This window comes from Puma concolor, chromosome E3, assembly GCF_028749965.1.
Source record: "Puma concolor isolate L17-30 chromosome E3, mPumCon1.1.hap2, whole genome shotgun sequence".
NCBI classification, from domain to species: domain Eukaryota; kingdom Metazoa; phylum Chordata; class Mammalia; order Carnivora; family Felidae; genus Puma; species Puma concolor.
In genome coordinates this window covers 4,337,247-4,354,764 of record NC_141682.1, presented here as the reverse complement: position 1 = coordinate 4,354,764, position 17,518 = coordinate 4,337,247, and the positions used below count along the sequence as shown (strand labels likewise).

General features: G+C 55.4%; 1 protein-coding gene across 1 annotated transcript in view; it reads right to left on the bottom strand.

Moving 5' to 3' along the window:
* Positions 1-5,492: 5,492 nt before the first annotated feature.
* WIPI2 (WD repeat domain, phosphoinositide interacting 2) overlaps positions 5,493-17,518 on the bottom strand; it is a 38,950-nt gene continuing 26,924 nt past the window's right edge. Inside the window, exons 4-12 of the mRNA XM_086692242.1 lie at positions 16,538-16,634; positions 15,796-15,893; positions 15,275-15,367; positions 12,513-12,583; positions 10,117-10,224; positions 9,010-9,174; positions 8,042-8,149; positions 7,084-7,214; positions 5,493-6,194 (exon numbers count right to left, since the gene is read on the bottom strand). Coding sequence (XP_086548368.1) covers positions 6,082-6,194; positions 7,084-7,214; positions 8,042-8,149; positions 9,010-9,174; positions 10,117-10,224; positions 12,513-12,583; positions 15,275-15,367; positions 15,796-15,893; positions 16,538-16,634 — 984 coding nt within the window. The 3' untranslated portion in view covers positions 5,493-6,081. The remainder of the gene's footprint in view (positions 6,195-7,083; positions 7,215-8,041; positions 8,150-9,009; positions 9,175-10,116; positions 10,225-12,512; positions 12,584-15,274; positions 15,368-15,795; positions 15,894-16,537; positions 16,635-17,518) is intronic.

Genomic DNA, 17,518 nt, shown 5'->3' with positions numbered 1-17,518 from the left:
GTGGGAGGGGCTCCAACCAGGAGGACCCCACCCCCGTGTGCCAGGACCACCGCACGCCTGCTTCCCAGGCAGGAGGCAGAGGGAGCTCCCCCTCCCACACTGGCCCGCAGGCCTCCTGCGTGCAGCGCCCAGGAAACGGGGCCTCTAGGCCCGCACCGCACAGATGCCTGCACGGCCCCGCAGCTAAGACAAAGAGGAAGACGGCCGAGGGCCCCCTCTGTGGGCCTGCTCCCCACGTGTCACGCGCTGTGGGGCGGCTGGGAGAGTGGCCCAATCTCACTGAAGGGCCGAGGAGAGGGACCCACAGTGTCAGGGCGAGGTGGCATGTCCGGGTGAGGCGGGACAGCCGTCCACCCCATTATGAAAACCTTACCTCGAGGGATTCCAAACAGTCTGCTGCTGGAGCGTAATCGCAAACAGACCATGTTTTATTTCCATTTTTTATTCAGAGAGGAGCCCAGCAACCGTGGCTCTCACCCGCCACGGCAATCGGTGAGCGTTAACAGAGTAAGCCGGAAGGTCTAAGCCCCAGAGGCACAACAGGGTAGCTACCTTTAAGTTCAAATCCAGCAAGTTAATGACGGCGTGGTCCCGCCTGTCACAACCGCGCGGACGGAACGGATGAGGAGGCAGGTCCCCTTGGAGCGCACGGCCGGCAGCGACAGAGCCCCGTGTGGTCTGTCCCTATGACCTCCCAAACCCCGTTCCCTCTGAAGAGCCCAGCTAGTGACACAGCCAACGTGGCCTGGCATTTCCTTCCCCGAGAGGCTATGCGATGAGCATGACCAGCCCGGGGGGAGCCGGTGACCGGCCGCAGCTGGGAAGTCGTGTAAATGGAAGGGAGCGCTCCATTTAGAAGCCACCTAACATCATTATCCCCCATTACTACAGGTACTGCAGTGGTGACCAGGGCAGGCAGGGCGAGACTTCTAAGGGCTTCTTTTTAGAAACTCACTTTATCTTACTTAAGAGCTTGTTCTGGGGCTGGCTCTCTGGAAAGCTGGTTTGAACAGGGCATCCCAAGGGCATCATTTGAAAAGGTGGTTGGAGTTTGTAACGTTCCCCATTTAATATGCACCCTGCCTTCTTGTTTCAAGCGCTTCAATCCCTACAGGACCCGCGTGCCTTTGCGCGACGCCCATCTCGGCGTTCCCGCCGCGTGGACATGTCTGAGCCCGCTCGTGTCCTGGGCCCGACAGACTCCGACTAGACTGGGGAAGGTCAAGGGGTGTCCTCCGGGGAGAAAAGGGGCAGCAAAGAGCCCCAGCGCTCTGCCCCAGCCACCCCGCCTCACGCTCCCTTGAGACAAAAGGCCCAGACGCTTCTAAAGATACATCTTTGTGTCAATCCGCTGAAATAAGTACAGGAGGAAAAAAAAATTACAAATGTTCTCTGTAAAAAAAAAAAACACGACGACCGTGGGCACGTGCAAAGACTCACGGGGTCTCGTGTGCCTCCCCGCAAACCGAACTGCTGTGTCAGCGCCCTCACACAGGACGGCGGCTGCCAGACCGACGGCGTGCGGTCCCAGCAGGGACGCGGCCCCCACGGCTTTGGGCAGTCGCCCCCTCAGAATCTCACCTGCTGGGGTCCCGGCACGCCTTTTCAGGACATTAGACATGTCTCCGCCTTCGACGTAAAAAGGAACAAGTCCTCCAGCCTGGAGGGAGGTCTGTGACACAGCAAACCGGTGCCCAGGAGAAGGCGCTGCCAACAGAAGCCTCCAGACTAGCGCTGCGCCCCGGTGACAGCGGGGCCCAGGCAGGGGTGCGGGCGGAGCTCCTCCCGCTACAGCCTCCTCCCCAGACAGAACCCCACGGCCTCGGGGGCGGGGCGAGCGCACGCACCTGCTCAACCCTGCCCAGCCCGCGAGGGGCGGCATCCTGGGAACATCTGGCAGATGAGGCCGAGAACACTAGTGGACAGGAGCGTGTCGTCTGTTCCACAGAGGACAGGAATCAGCTCCAGAGGAAAACCTTTATGAGATGTCACTTGGGCTTCAGGACTCTGATATTCTGCCCAAGTGCTCGAGGCAGAAGGACAGTGCATTGAAACACGAGACAGATGAGATGGAGGGCCTGTGAGGCGGCAACGAGGCCGCGAAGAAAAGGACATCGCAGCTTCTAATTTCTTAATGCAGTTATAAACGCTAACAGCAAGGGGCCATCCGCTCGGATGTGGAATCGGTAAGCACGTTTCCCCACGGTGTGTGCGTGCGCACACGCACACCTTTCCCCCTCGGCCCCCTCATGCGCACGTGCACCACACACACACACACACACACACACACACACACACACACACACACACCCTCCCTCCCTCCCTCCCCCCCCACCCATATACACGGCAGCACATACAACAGCTTCACCTACAAAGGAAATGTAAGAAGGAACAGAAATTACAACTCAGTAAAGAATGATACAACATAGGAGTGAGGAATCGAAACAGTTCCTTTAAATTCTGAGCTTTAAAAAGATTTAATTTTTCCAAATTAAAGACTTTCCTGGTCAGATATCGGGGAAGGATAAGAAGGGTTGGCCACGCCTCAAAATCCAATTTTTTTTGTGCTTCACAAAATCCACAGAATGAAAAGGTACAATACGGGCCAAGGGTCAGGACCTGGTAGGAGCCCAAATATACATCAGTGAGACCGGCTTGGCAATGAGCTGTCATTGTACGTTCTCAGTAAGAAAGCAGTCATTCACAAAAGAGAATTCTATAGAAAGCGCTCCTCCCACACAGAATACCAATGGCTTGAACGCACTCTTTTTCGTCTGACACCACAGAACCCGATCCAAAACCTTTCCGCCCGTCCACCGTCAGTTTAAGAATTAAGTACACTTGTAAAGTAACATATTTGGATTTTCAGCTGCACTAGCTACAGAGTCATACACGCATGTTAGCCGAGGGCTCCTGTCATTCCCCGCATGCACAAGACAGGACCTACAGACACATAGGGCAGGGGACAAACAAAACCAAACCAGCATGGCCCACGCACACCCCGCAGACGGCCGCACAAAACCTCGGACGACAGCGGGAATGAGCCCGGAACTCAGCTCCCACCACTGACTGGCCTGTGACCTGAGCACATCTAGTCTTTTCTGTACGTGACTCACCATCTTCCCCATGGCTCCCCAAATGGATCTGAGTAGGCAGTGCCCAGGAGCCCCTCCTTGGCGAGCGGCGGGGGGGGGGGGCGGCGGCTGCAGGGGAGTGGGACAGACGAGGCACGAGCTTGTGGCCTGTGCCGGCAGAAGGCAGTCTGCTCTGGGGTGACTGTGGAGTCTCCCCCAGCAACCCTCCTGCCCAAGACCCACTCCCGCAGCTGCTCAGGGTCCTGGAATCTGGGAGTGGGAAAGGCAGGGACGACAGGGAGCCGCGTGACCTTGACTGGGCCTTATACTCACACTGTGCTCGTTTCACCTTTCCCACCGGCTCAGTATTCAAACGAGAACCGAAGAAGAACCATCGGTTGCATTTGGTCAGACGAATTTCTGTTTCAAAGGTTAACCGGGCATTTGCAGCATGCATGTCCCGTTTAGGCAGTGGCCCCTCGGGGCAGGGACAGGAGGAGACCGAGGCCCCAGGCCCACCCAGGCCAGCTGACAGTACGGTGCCAGGATCGGGGGCTGCCGCAGGCGTCTTCGGCTCCAGCTTCCACCTGACTGTGGCTTCCGCTGCTTTAGGAAACACAAAGGGTTTGGTCCCAGTCCACACCGCTCTACGAAGCAGGCTTCCAGGTTTTGTTTCCTACCCCGTGATTCTTTCGGAAGTTCGGAAAGCGAGGACATAATAAAGTTACTATCTACGTACGGCTTGGAGTTCAGCACGTCAGTGCCCCGTCTGGTTCGGCTGGGGTCCCGTCTTGTTTAAGCCTCGGGTGCGGCAGCAAGAGTCCTGCTAATGTGCATCTCAGCGGCTTCTCCCAGATTTGTCCTCTCCAGCGCCCCCCGCATGCGCCTCCAGCCTGCTGATGCCCAGGCACAAAGAAGCACCTGGCCAGCCCTGTCGTTGCCCCTTGGGACAGGGCAGGCAGTGACAGTCACAGCCACTCAGGCCACCTTTTCTAAGCGTCCGTCCCACCATCGAGGAGATGGCGGCTGACAGGGCCACCAATCCCAAAGACAGACAAAGCCACGCACTCCTGGCCAGGAGGAACCACAGAGCAGACGTGACTCCTCACGTCGCCACAAGCGTGCAGGCCGACGCAAAGGTACCCAGCTCGGCAATACTGAACACACAACAGGAAAGGCAGTTCTCTCTTTGGTAGTCAGGAGACCGTGAGGGCCCCACGTCCGCTACGCAGCCTCTGACACTAGTTTTCCCGTGAACACTCACCCTGGCCAAAGGCACCACCAAAGACATGGAGTGCAAGGCCTTGCTCCAGAGGCAACAGCGAGTGGGCCTTCCGGGTCTGACTCGGGCAGGCCGTGTCCTGCGCGGGGCCTCAGCAGACGCACACCCTATCGCCCCCGTGACTGCGAGTCACGCTGGCAGGCGTGCCCGCCTCCAGCCTCCAGAGGAAAGTAGAGTATATTCTGCCCTCACCTTCGACTAATACGGCACGTCCACTCGTTGCCACAACCGGCGTTTCTGGAGATTTCTGCCACAGTCAGAGCTTACTCTGGGTGCCCCCTGCACCTAGGCTTTCTACCTGAACCTCCGGGCACACAGCCGCAGGCACTTGGAGCAGGTGCCTCTCTCCCTTCTCCATCCAGGCCGCACGACTGCCGAGACCAGACAAATACAACCCGGAGCAGATGCCTCTGCCCCTCTCCCGCCTTGGTTCAAATGCCCGACAAAGGGAAAAGGGAGGGCAGACACATTTTTGCTTTTTCACTTCTATCCTTAACTGTCACCATTCCACAGAATCCACCACGATCCTTTATGCCGCTAACTCCGTTTGAACGGCCTCAAAACTTTACCTGCTAGATGTCTTGGTTTGGAATGCAGAGTTTGAGGTATCTGCGGTTGTTTCAGGCTGTGAAAACGAAAAGGGAAGCTGGGCAAACACTGGGACCCGTGACCACAGCCCCGCGTCACTCTGCCGGACAATTCCTTAAGACTAAATGGAAAAGGCACGTATCACACTGGAAGGCAGGCGCTCAGAGCCAACCTCCCCGTTTCTAGCTCTCTCTACCACTTCTGACGCAGGTGAGGAGAGCCCCTGACAGTCAGCGGGGCTCAAGGTCAGAGGACAACTCGGGTAGCCACCACGCTGTAATTCTGTGCTCTGTGGGTCCAGGGAGCCGCTACTAAATTCCCTAAAAACAAACAAACCCCCCACACAGTTATTCAACAGGAAAATTAAAGACCAGATAATTTAATCACACAAACCAGACCACTTTCCTCGGCGCTGGCCTTCCCGGGTGCTCTTTCAAGTTCACGCGCTGTCCGAATACACGGTTTTTAATGCCAGAAAGAATCGCTCTCCTCCAATACCCACGTGGAAAATAAGGCCAGAAACAAAATAAAAGTCCAACAAGCAAGAATTCCCAGAGTAATCCAATCTGGAAAGAATTTAATTAACAAAATAAAACGGGGAAAAGGGCCCGGGAGGGGCTCCGGGGAGTGAGCACTCCTCCCCACGGCTGACGCCCCAGCCTGGCGAGCCCACAGAGGGCTCTTGGACCCGCCGAGCAGGTCCGCCTGGACACCCACAACCACTGCGCGATGCTGCCGTCCCCCGAAGACGCTCCTCACTATATACAGATTTTAAAAACCAGACAACTGCGGGCGTCGTAAAGTGGCTTCTAGCTCTCCTGTCCTCTGCTGGCTTGGCACATTAATGCATGCAAAGCAAGGAGGTTTCAAGGGCTCCACCGAACAGTTAATTTTGGCAAAAAGAGAAAACAAACGAAAAGCTAAGATTCCTAAGTGGGATTAAAAGCCACTGAAGTGAAAACAATGTATTTCTCGACAGTATGGAATGACGCTACGGCTACAATCTTTTTTTTTTTTTTCTTTTGAAGTCTCTGCCGTCCTCTCCCCAACTCAGGTCAAAGTTCATAGCAGCATAACACAAAGTCCTCTGTCAAGCCAGTGTCCTCTGCTTCAGGGGTCAGAGTTCACAGGTCAAGTTCAGTCCGTCCGAAGAATCATAGGGGGGTGCTCGCTGTCTTCCTCCAGCCGCAGGGCGCTGGCCTCCTCCTCCAGACACGCGCCGCCCGCGGCTCCCAGCTCGTCGGCGTAGGCTGCAAAGAGACAGCGCGGCCACGCTCAGGGGCTGCAAGGCAGGACGGCGGCAGCCAGCGGCCACGGAGGCCGCGCGGGGACACGGCCGTCGGCGTGTTTACAGGCCGCGGCGCACACTAAGTCTGAACTGTCCTCCCTCTCTGACTACAAGCCTTTCGCGGCCTTGGGCAGCCCCAGGTGAATCAGGTATTTTCCAAAATTCCTAAACGTCAAACGAGATGGCTACACAGTAAACGGGGCTTCCCGACAGCCAGGCCGCAAATTTTCCTCTACAGACAGAGTGGGAACAGTTCTCGAACTGGTGATGCGGGGTGCTCGTCACCAGACACCCAGGGCCTTACCCAACAGAAAGGGCCGCTTCACCGCACAGAGGAATGGTGACACCTACAGTCTCCCGTGGGAGCAAAATGACAAGATCGCCCCCCTGAGGTCAAGGTGGCTTTGGGGGTGGGGGGTGGGGTGGACGCCTGCATGGCCTCCCCTGTGTCTGTCCCGCAGCAGGAGGGGCCCCGAAGGCAGGCCTACAATCCCATCCTCCCAGGGCCCCAGTGCCTCCCAGTGCCTCCCAGTGCCAAGGGGGTGCCGCACGCTCGCCCGGTGAGCGATCACACAGGACCAAGGGCGCCCCCTTGGCAACGTCAAAATTGAGGGTGATATTTTAGCAGCAAGACAGGAACAATCCACACGCACCCAAAGCAGCCTGAGCCATCATGACTACTCCTTCGAAAACGGATACAAGTAGTTCAGCCTCGAACCCCCCCCCTTGCCAACAGCTTGCCTCAGGGCACCGCCTGTCCCGGCCCAGGGGAAAGGGCGGGGGGGGGGGGGGGGGAGGGCAGCAGCACGGGCCGCACACATCTACCTCCGTGCCTGTGGCACAGCCCTTACCAAGTCTGGTCGGAGACGAAGGCACGTGAGTACCTGTGGCGACAGCCGTGCCGTAGGTCTGCGTCACTAGGGGGCAGTCGTGAGAGGCCGAGTCCAAGATTTCATTGGTGGCCTCCATGCTGCCGTCCAACCTGGAGGGAGGGAGGAAAACAGACGGCGAGGCCGTCAGGGATCCTGACAACTCAGCCCCGTGGGCCTGTGGGGCCAGAAGTGCCCAGAAAACCCAACAGGCTCACCCAAAATGGACACACGTGTGCGCTCCCTCCACTGTGCTGACTAGAAGCTCATTCCCTGTGTTCACTCGGACTTCTCACCAAGATTTCTACCTGGGAAATCTGGTGAAAGTTATACCCACTGAGATAACCTCCCATTTTTAAGACTGAGAATCATAAGTAGAATCTGCTGTAAAAAAAAAGACCCCAGTTATAACGTTACAGTATTATAGTATTGGTAGGGGAATTCCTGCGCAATTCAAAAAAAGCAAAAGCAACAGCAAACTGCACTCTTCCCAATGAACAAATATGAATTTCTTCTTTTCGAAGAGAACACCTGTGTCCCACGTTGAGGCAGCAGGCTCTCCAAGAACGCTCAGTGTACCGTGGACGACACCAAGAGCGTCATCCCTTTCCTGGAAAAGGCTAAGTTCCCGCCTCAGTTGGCCCGGCCCGGCCTGGGGATGGACGAGCACAGCGCCGGCCGCCTGTCCGATCTCTACGTAGTCACCGCACTGGGCCACCAGCAGAGCAGCGCCGAGAGCCGGGGCCCGCGCCCTCACCCAGTTCTGTCTGCGCAAGGGAGTCTCCTCAGCGGCACAGGCCAGCCCCGCGGGCACATGCCCGTCCGTGTCACTCACTGGCTTTTGGGGAACCGGGCAAACGCACGGCGGTGGGGGGGGGGGGGGGGTGCCTGACATCACAGTACCCGCGCTGGCGGTGCTGGCCGGCTGAGGCCCACTTACTTGTGCTGCTTCATCAGGGTGCACTCGCCTCCCTCCTGGGGGTCCAGGTTGTACATGTACAAGTACCCGTCGGAAGCTCCCACCAGTAGCCGGGGAATCTTCTGAATTCTAGGAAGAATCAGAAGGAGCCCGATTCTAGGACCTCCGCTTTCATACAACATTCTTGGTAAACCAGGAGCCTCGCCTGTGGCACAGCCAGGAAGGCCTCTCACCCCCCACCCCAAAGGAGCAGAGTTAGTTTCGTGCGCTCCACTGGTGAGAAGAGAGATGCCGCCCGCCCGCCGCCTGAGGCCACAGCATGGGGGCTGCGGGTGCACTTCGTGCGAATCGACACCCAAGCCCACAGAAGAGCTGGGAACAAAACCACTTCCATGGCTTCTCTGAATGCTAAGCGTAGATATTTCAACTACGTTAGTTGGACAAAGAGGAGGTCAAGTAACGTTTGTTACGTGCACGGAATCACGAAGACGTGCTATCGCGGAATTTTCAAGACAGTATCTCCCTGCGTGGCTACACTCTGGACAATCCGACGAAGCTCACACCAGGCGCCTTGTGCATTCTGAAGCCCCACTCCAGAGCGACACAGACAGCCCTAGACTAGGTCACACTGCAGGTTCTGTAGGTCCCAAGAGGTTAACTATTGGCGGCCTCCTATAGTTCAGATTTAGGCAGTTTCTTTAGTAACACGACCAATATTCCCAACAGAAACAGAAAGAGGAAGAATTTTTGGATCAGAACAACGCAGGGGAAGCATTTCAGTCCGGTAACAGTGAAGAGGCACTTGGGGGTTCCCTCAGCTTCCACTTAACTCTCGACCAAGCTTTGCAAAGGCCTAAGTTCCGGGCTGTTCCCGGGCCGGGAGCAACTTAACGGGGCCACACCTCCACCGTCTGCAGTGATCCGAGACCAGGCTCCTGACTGGATGTACCCTGGCAGGAGAGAGAGAGGTGACCCCTGTCCCTACTCACGTGGCCAGTGAGCAGATGTTCTTGTGGCCACAGAAAGGCAGGCGGACTGTGGCAAAGGCTCTGCCCTGGTTGAACATTTCTGTTACTTGGGAGGGCAAGTAGCTGGTGGACGCCATGAGCACTTTCCCGAAGTACCCGGTCCAGGTGGTGGGCTCCTCCTGAGGTCTAGAAGGAAGAACCATTATCAGATACACAAAGGCGGACTCTCCGCCAGGACAATGACCAGGTCCCACTCACAGAAGCAAGTATCAGCCCTGAAACTGGAAGAGGGGTTCCCCACACCTCGGGAAAAAGGGGCGTAGAGAACGACGAAGTCTCAAGAGACTGGGGACGCTGTGGGCGCATCTCCTGAGAAGGGTCAGAGGAGGCCTGTCAGGTTTCAGAACCTAGAAGAGCCTTGCTCCCCCCAGGGGGCCACACCAGACGGCGGCAGACGGGCAGGCTCCCCACTTTGCAGCAGAAGTGAAAATGCACGGGGCCAGATTCATGACCCGCCCTCCGCCCCAGAACTTTTCAACAGGAAGTCTATGGAAACCTCATGAGCACACATCTCAATTTTTTCCCCAGAGCCCGATTTTGTTGTTGTTCACGTGGATGTATTTGTTAACTTATCGTAAATATTCCTTTGAGTAAGACAGCACGTGAACTAACAACACTCAACCTTGTGGGTGTCTTTTTAAAAGTTAAGAAAAGAACCTCTCCTTCGCTGCGCACACCCGTCAGAGTAACGCGGAATTTCAATCAATTGCTTTAAATGCAGAAACCACCTGTGGGCAGGCTGGAGCCAGCACGCACTCCCACGTCTTGTGTGGGTAAAGGCAGTGGAACGAGGGGACATGTGCACAGACCCCAGGACGTCCCTCTTCACACCACCCCCGTCCCCCAACCTCCTGTCCTGCCTCACTGCCTCATCTTTCAGGGAAGTCATTTCACCGCTGAGCCCACATCTGGTGACACTTACACGAGAGGCAGCTCCGGGGTGTTTACTGGCAAAAATGTCTAAAGGCAGGACAACATCCGTGCTGGAATTTCCACCCAGTCAGTGGAAAAAGTGCTTTGTATTTTTTTTTTTTTTTTAAACAAACATGTCTCTGCAACTCAACTCACTTTTCTTTCACAGTCTCAAGTTTGAAGATGTGCACAGTCTCAGTGTTGCTGGACGCGGACAGGAACAGGCTGTCCATGCTGAAGGCCAAGGAGCAGATGCTCACACACCTGCGGGTGAGCAAAAGAGGCCTGAGTGACGCGGTCGCCCGCAAACCTCCAAGGGGCGATTAGCAACCTTTCTCCAGGGACTTTAAAGTCAGAGAAGAAAAGTTCTCGGAATTGGCATACTTGAGTCTACGGACATCTTTCTTATTCCTCTCCAGACGCTTTTTCAAAAATTTTTCTGAAGAAAAAATGTTTTAAAGATAATAAATTAAGAGCAATTCTTTACCATACTGCTGGCTAATTTTCTTTGAAATTCCAAATAACAAAGGGATTTAGGGCTTCACTAAACCAGTTTTAGCTGAATCAGGCAGGATTTACAGCACTCAGGTTAATAAAACAAAGTCCAATAATTCAAATCCTCGCAATTCTTAACACGCAAGGCAGACTGGCAACCTTGGTGGTATCTAAGAGGAAAGCAGAACTTTCAACACGCTCAGACTCTCCAGTTTATCTTAAAAACCGCTGTAAAAATCCCAAAGCCTCAAATGAACCTGCACTTGCTCCTGATACTTAGAAGTACAAGATGCGTCTGCCCCGTCAGGTCAGTACGTGTGTAACGGGTGCCTATGCAGTGCCGGTGTCGGGCCAAGCTCCGGGGATGAAGCGGGGAAATCAGGAAGGGCTCTTGCTTTCACGGAGCTTCGGTGAGCCGAGTTCGCGGACAGTAATCTGCCGCAAGAAAGGAGAGCCGGAAAGAACGAGTGGGCGGCGCTAGAGACCCGTGGAGGGAAAGGTTGTTGCCACGCGAGGGTCAGCAGTCGGCCGGGTCACAGACTGACACCCAGCACAGGAGACCGCACAGGCGAGACCCGGTGCAGAGAGTTCCCTCTGAGGAGCGGGCGTTCAGTGTGGCCGGAGCTGGGAGTCACGGGGCCAGGGCAGCCGAGCTGGAAAGGCAGGGAACGGCAGGCCTCACGCACCACGGCTGGGGGGGTCTGCGGTCGGCCCTGCCGGCAGGAGGCACGCCTGGAACTCCCCCAACGGGCGTGTGCTTTACTGACACTGACACCCTCAAAGAGCAACCTGGGCCACAGTCTGAAGAATGGACCGAAGGGGCCGACGACAGAGACCGAGGCACACAAGAGGTCAGACGGCGGTGATTCGAACTGGGAGGGCAGAGGCGGAAGGGAAAGGGGGTTGGTGGGACTGACCCAGGGTGCCGACACCCCTGCCACCTGACTGAATGGGAGAAAGGAGCCAGTGTGGAGCCCCTCTGACCCAGGCACCAGGTCGATGGTGGCGGTGTTCACCAAGATCAGGCACGTGAGCGATGAAGGGCAGATGGGGGGCACCTTCTGGTGGGTCACCGGGGGCCCCAGCATCCAGCAGGCAGGAGAAATACAGGTGCGTGTCAGGAGAGCAGCCTGGGCCACACACACAGGTGGACCCACCAGCACACAGACAACCCGGTTTAGGAGCCTGTGGGAACCTGTGGGGCCGCACAGCACAGGAGGAGAGGCTCCAGGGCAGAAGTGAGACACAGGGAGAGGAAATGGAGAAGCAGTAGCAGTAGAAAAATCGAGAAAGGTGAATGTAAGGAAAACCAAGAGAAAAAAGGCAAGAAACCTAGGAAGCAGTAATGGGGAGGGACTGAGGCATCTGGCTTTGGAGACGGGACCCTAAAGCACGCGTGTGCCGTCTCTGGGAAGGACCCCAGGGATGAGAGGGAGTGCTGATGCACGACGCAAGGTTCCCAGAAGTGGGGGTGGCCAACAGCTGCAGGTTCTGGAAAACCTCCCGGCCCAGTTCCCGCCCTGGGGTGGGCACTATCGGTGGCCCCTTCAGGACAGGGACCAGAGCCCTAGAGCCAGTCCTGTGGAAGAGGACCCAGGGGGTGCCAAGTACAGACCCAGCAAGGTGTGCAGACGGACAGGGAGATTAGTGGAGGGAGCACCAAACGCTGAGGGGTTTTCTGAGTAGAGGAGCAGGACAGGAGCGTGATGAGCAGGTCAGGAACTCACGGGCCTGCCACCTCAGAGCAGGCCGAGGAAGCCACATGGCTCCAAGGGGTCCAGTCAGGCCGCTTCCTCCTCATTCTTGGGCTGCCTGGCCATTGCCCTCCGTTCTGGGGGGGTGGCAGACAGAAGAAAGCCAGCTGGCGTTATAAACGTGCTCCTCTACCCGTCAGGACGACCCCCAAGTCCCCTCTGACCGTCTGGCTGGGTTGAGAAACACTTGTGCGTCGAAATGGGGCTCTCAGGGCTGCTTTAAGTTTCCACTCGATCCAGAGAACACACACCCGAAATCCAAATGTCAACTCCAAAACCAGTTCTGGGACTTCTGTATCTTACCTCTTAACTCCTCTGCGGAACTCAAAGAGTTTCTGTCCCTCTGGAATGGAAAACACCCTAATCACGGTCCCCTGTGACAGGTGAAAAAGGAAAGAAAAAGGGATTTTAACCGAGTGAGCCCAGCCTTCTGTCTCCTTCACATCAGACTGTGAAGGAAACACAAGGGGCGCCACTCACCAGCAGCTTCCACACGCCCCCTGCACGCCAGCAGCACCCCACTCTGCCCACGGGAACACTTCCCGCTTCTACTGCGTACTCAACGTTTACGCTTCTCTTCAAATGCGGCCGCTGTAACTCCCTGCTTGCTCTAAACCCCGATACCCTTGGAGTCAAGTGTGCAACAGTTCTGGTCCTTCTACGTGGCGTGAAGTTTAAACTCTTACGAGCCGACCCTGCTGCACATCAGGAAGCATCACCTCACTCGGTGGTCTGAGAGGTTCAAGGACCGCCCCCCCCCCCCAACCCCCCACCCGGAAGCCTCTCTTGCTGCTTCAGGTTGAGTTACTGATCAAGGGAACCACTGGCTGGAAATGCTACTTAATGGCCTAAAAACCAGTAAGTCTCAACTTATACACGGTAGGACCAACACTAAGAGAACCCATATGACTCAGACAAAGGAGCGTATGAGCGAGCAGTGAGCGGCCCTACTTCCCCGTGTGGGGATGAGCCATTCTCAAGATGCCAGTTTCCTGCCGCTGCCCTGGAGAACGGGGACGTGTGCCTGGAAGGGCAGGACTTGAACATCTGAGAGAGTAAGACAGAACATCCAAGAGAGTGAGCACGAGTGGTGCTTTTGACATCCAGATGTTAAAAGAATACTAACAAGCTACGGTCATAAAACACACAGGGAAGAGACTCCCAGGAAAACCTGAAAACAGGTAGTATCTCAAACGTGCGGGGGCAGGAAGAATTAGTCAGAGGGTCACCTGACACCAAATGCGTTTTGGGAGGTTCAAACTCTTCAGTGTGAAAACCATTCTAGGATATCTGACGTGTTTATGAATAGTAAAAATAAATAAATAAATAAGCTATAAGCAACCTAATTACAGAACACCAGGAATCGTTTCCTTCTGGAAAACGTTCTTTAAATATAGTGATTCTCTCTGGATAAAAAGATACCAGATGAGTTTGCCATTCTTGAGACTTGAAAAGGATAAAATAGCACACTCATCTACAACAACAACCACAGCAAAGGTTTTGTCCTCTGTAGTCTAAATTTTCGGATGTAGAAATTTATTTTAATGGCATACCTATTGCGTAATACTAATTAACGGTGAGCCGGTAAGGAGCCTCACTGTGCCCACTGAATGCAGGATCAAGCATATAGCTGGACACGGCCGAGCGCCCCGCAGGACGGGATGCCGCCAAGGGCTAACCCCACGCACCAAGAGTATTCGGGCTAAAAGCAAATCAGAAGATTGCTCTTCATTGTCCAGAAAGCTCCAGTTCTGTTTTTACCGGCCTTGAGGCTCCACAAAATGCTTTAGGGTGCTTCTCTGACCCGATAAGAACTACGGAGACGAGACTTTATTACCCAAGGGGTGACAGAAGCTCACCGCCACTGCCCTAGAAGCGAACAAGGCGACGACGCAATCGTCCAGTGGTGTTTAAAAGCAAAGCCAGGCTTGGAGTCCAAACCTCTGCTGCCACCCAGCTTGGTGATTCCGAGCAAATGATTAATCTCTCTGAACCCTCGATATGAAATGAGAATATGTGTACCTTGCTGGGGGATGGGATGGGGTCATGAACATAAAAGACCTGTGTCCTCGGTGACTAAGGGAACCACAGATGGCAGCGCTGTTGTTACTGAAACTGGGGGACCCTTGCGGCAGAGTTCAAGCGGACTTTTCTCAAATCTTACGTGGTTGGCTGGCTCAAGGGGAGAGGAGACAGGAGGCAGGCTACCTAGGTTGTCGGTGAGCAAGCATCAAAGCACAGCTAGGCAGCAGGGAACTGCACAGAAGAAGCCGGAACAGAGGAGAACGAGATTAAGGAGACCAGAGGAGCTGTAAAGGAACAAGATGTAGCAGCCAAGCTGGGAAGACAGTGACGCCCCTCCGGTGTCAAGAAGGGGGGGGGGGGGGGGGAGAAGAGGTCCAAGTGGAAGGGAGTCGCCCTGTGCTGTGTGGGGAGAACCTTACAACAACCACATCCTTTGAACCCAGAAAGTCTGCTCATTGGAATCTCTTAAGTGAACCGAGAGGCACAAAAAAGACCTGTATGTAAGACACACTATTATCTATATTCCAAATGTGATCATTCCAATCTAAACAGTAGGAAGAACATAAATGTCCCCACAGGGTGACGTCTCGGTAAAGCACAACCAAGTGCCGTATGGCCGTTAGAAGGGTTTTTAACTCTGCGAAATACGACACACGCAGGGCGAAAGAGGATGCAGGTGATACATTCGGCACGGTCACTGTCTTAAGTGAGCAGACACAGAAGGAAAGGAAAGAGCGTGCACCGAAATGTGTTCAGACCCGCCCTGGGCGGAACCACGTCCACTCCTCACTGCCATTCGAGTTCCCTGGCACCGCGCCCGCCAGCACCGTCTCAGAGGAGGACATGGGGCGTGTCGCCCACACGCTCCCACCGCAGTCCGGGTGGCTCGTCCCACGGCCGCCGCGGGGGCCGCTGTCCGTGCTGGTCTGGGAGCCGGTCGACCCAGAAACCCATCTGGTCGCTTGACTGTGTGAGCGGAACTGAGAAAGTGTGCCAAAGCCCCCAGACCGGGTTCCCATCGGGCCACGCGGCAGACGTACCTTCTCCGAGGCGGTGGCCAGCTTGGTTCCACTGGCGTCGAATGCGAGCGCCGCCAAAGGACTGTCGTGAGCCGGGATCATGTTCGCAGCTCTCTGGAAGGCAAGACCGACGTGCCGTGGCCGCCACGCGGCGAGACCACACTCCCCGCCGCCCCCCGTCACGAGGCTGAAGCGCTGACTGGCTGGGCCTCCGACACCACGCCAGCTGACACCAAGGCCATGTCCACCTGATTTACTGGGGGTGGGGCCCGAGGCAAGGCTGCTCCAAGCAGGCCGTCCGCGAAGTGGCTACAGTTCCCTCCGGCCCTTCCAGAGGCCAGTCTGCCCGAGCTCAGCACTGCGGGCGTGACCACGGGGATCCATCTGCAGGGAGAGGTCACCCGGACATGCTGTGCCCCCAGGAAGGCGGCAGTGAAACCGCAGGGCCGAGCCACAGAAACGAGGAGGCTGAAGGCTCCCCGGCACCCGGTTCGGGGACGAGGACGTTCGAGCGAGTGACCCCAGCACAAAAGGAGCCTCACCAAGTTGATGGTGTCGAAGACCTGCACCTCTCCGATGGTCGCACTGCCCGGGTACGCCAAGTAACAGTTGTCGTTGTTTATCGACAACGCACACAAGCCTGTGGAAACACACGGAGGCCCAGGAGAGTTAGGACGAGAGGGTTTTCTGTTCCGCTGTTAGACAGAAGCTGGCATTTACGTAACAAAGAACGCAGACAGCAAAGGGGACCCTGAGCCAGCCCTGGCGGCTGCCGAGCGGGCTTGCTTCTAGCACCACAGCCCCAACCACCTCCTTCAGTGACAAGATTATAAAAACAGACTGCAGGCCTTTGCTTGAAACCAATCAGTAACCTCAGAACTGGAAGCCGACGAAACCAATGGTTTACGTGGTCACAAGCCCAGCAGCAGAGGGAAAGCAGCTTGGTTTAAGATCACTACTTTCCAAAGCGGTCTACCCGGGTAGAAGCTATATGGACAAAATGGCTAATCTTTAAAAGGCAGAACCAAGGGCACTTGGGTGGCTCAGCTGGTTGGGCGTCCGACTCTTGATTTCGGCTCAGGTCGTGATCCCAGGGTTGTGGGATCAAGTCCCGCACGGGACTCGGCACTGAGCGCGGAGCCGGCTTAGGAGTCTCTCCCTCTTTTCCTCTGCCCACCACCCGCCCCCCCACCCCCACGTGCACACACACTCTCTCTAAAATAAAATCAAAATAAGTGAGAGGCAGAATCAGGCAATGACACTTTCTTCCCGCAACTCGTTTACCTGCAGGGTTCGGAGGGGTCTCCCTGATTGTGTGCAGTACCTTCATGTCCCGGATGTTGTGTATGTAGAGAGATTCCTCCAGGCACACTATCAGCCGCTAGGGAAGGGACGCAACAGAAAACCAAAAATAAAGACACAACACAATGCTTGCTCCCCAGTCTTAACCGCTTCCGGGATACGGAGGCTCCCTGTTCCTTCCGGAACACCAGGCGGACTGGACGCTCGCGGCACAGAGGACGTTGGCCGTGACCGGGCGGCTTTGTTCCTCATTTACCACTCGTGTGACGTCCAAAGCCAGCAGTGCCTGCTCCCGTGACCATTTCTGCCGACTGTATCAGGACCTCTAACCGTGACATTTAATTCACTATTACAGACACTGGTGAACTACAGCTAAGAAGAGTTCATTTTGTGTTTTTGGTTTGTTTTTGTTTGGCTCACTCCTCCCCTCATGAAAAGCAGAGCAGGTGCCTTGGACAGGTCTGGTAAAGGTCAGCTGCTTTCAAAAACCCATGCTGGGGGTACCTGGATGGCTCAGTCAGTTGAGCGGCCAACACCTGATTTCGGAACAGGTCGTGGATCAAGCCCCGCGTCAGGCTCTGTGCCGAGCATGGAGCATGCGTGAGATTCTCTCCCCATCCCCCTTTTGGCCCCTTCCCCGGCTCGTGTGTGTGCACATGTTCTCTTAAAAACAAAAAACAAACAAACAAACAAAAAACAGAAATAAAGCATGAATAAACGAATAAAGCATGGCAAAACAAGAATAAAAGCCTAGGGTTCTGTTTTTTTTTTTTTTAACATTTGAGAGATGAGGAGCAAGAGTGAGTGAGTGAGAGAAAGAGAGAGAGAGAGCACACTCGTATGGGAGGGACAGAGAGAGAGGGAGACACAGAGAATCCCAAGCAGGTTCCATGCTACCAGCAAAGAGCCCGACACGGGGCTCAAAGTGACGAACCGTGAGATTATGACCTGAGTTGTAATCAA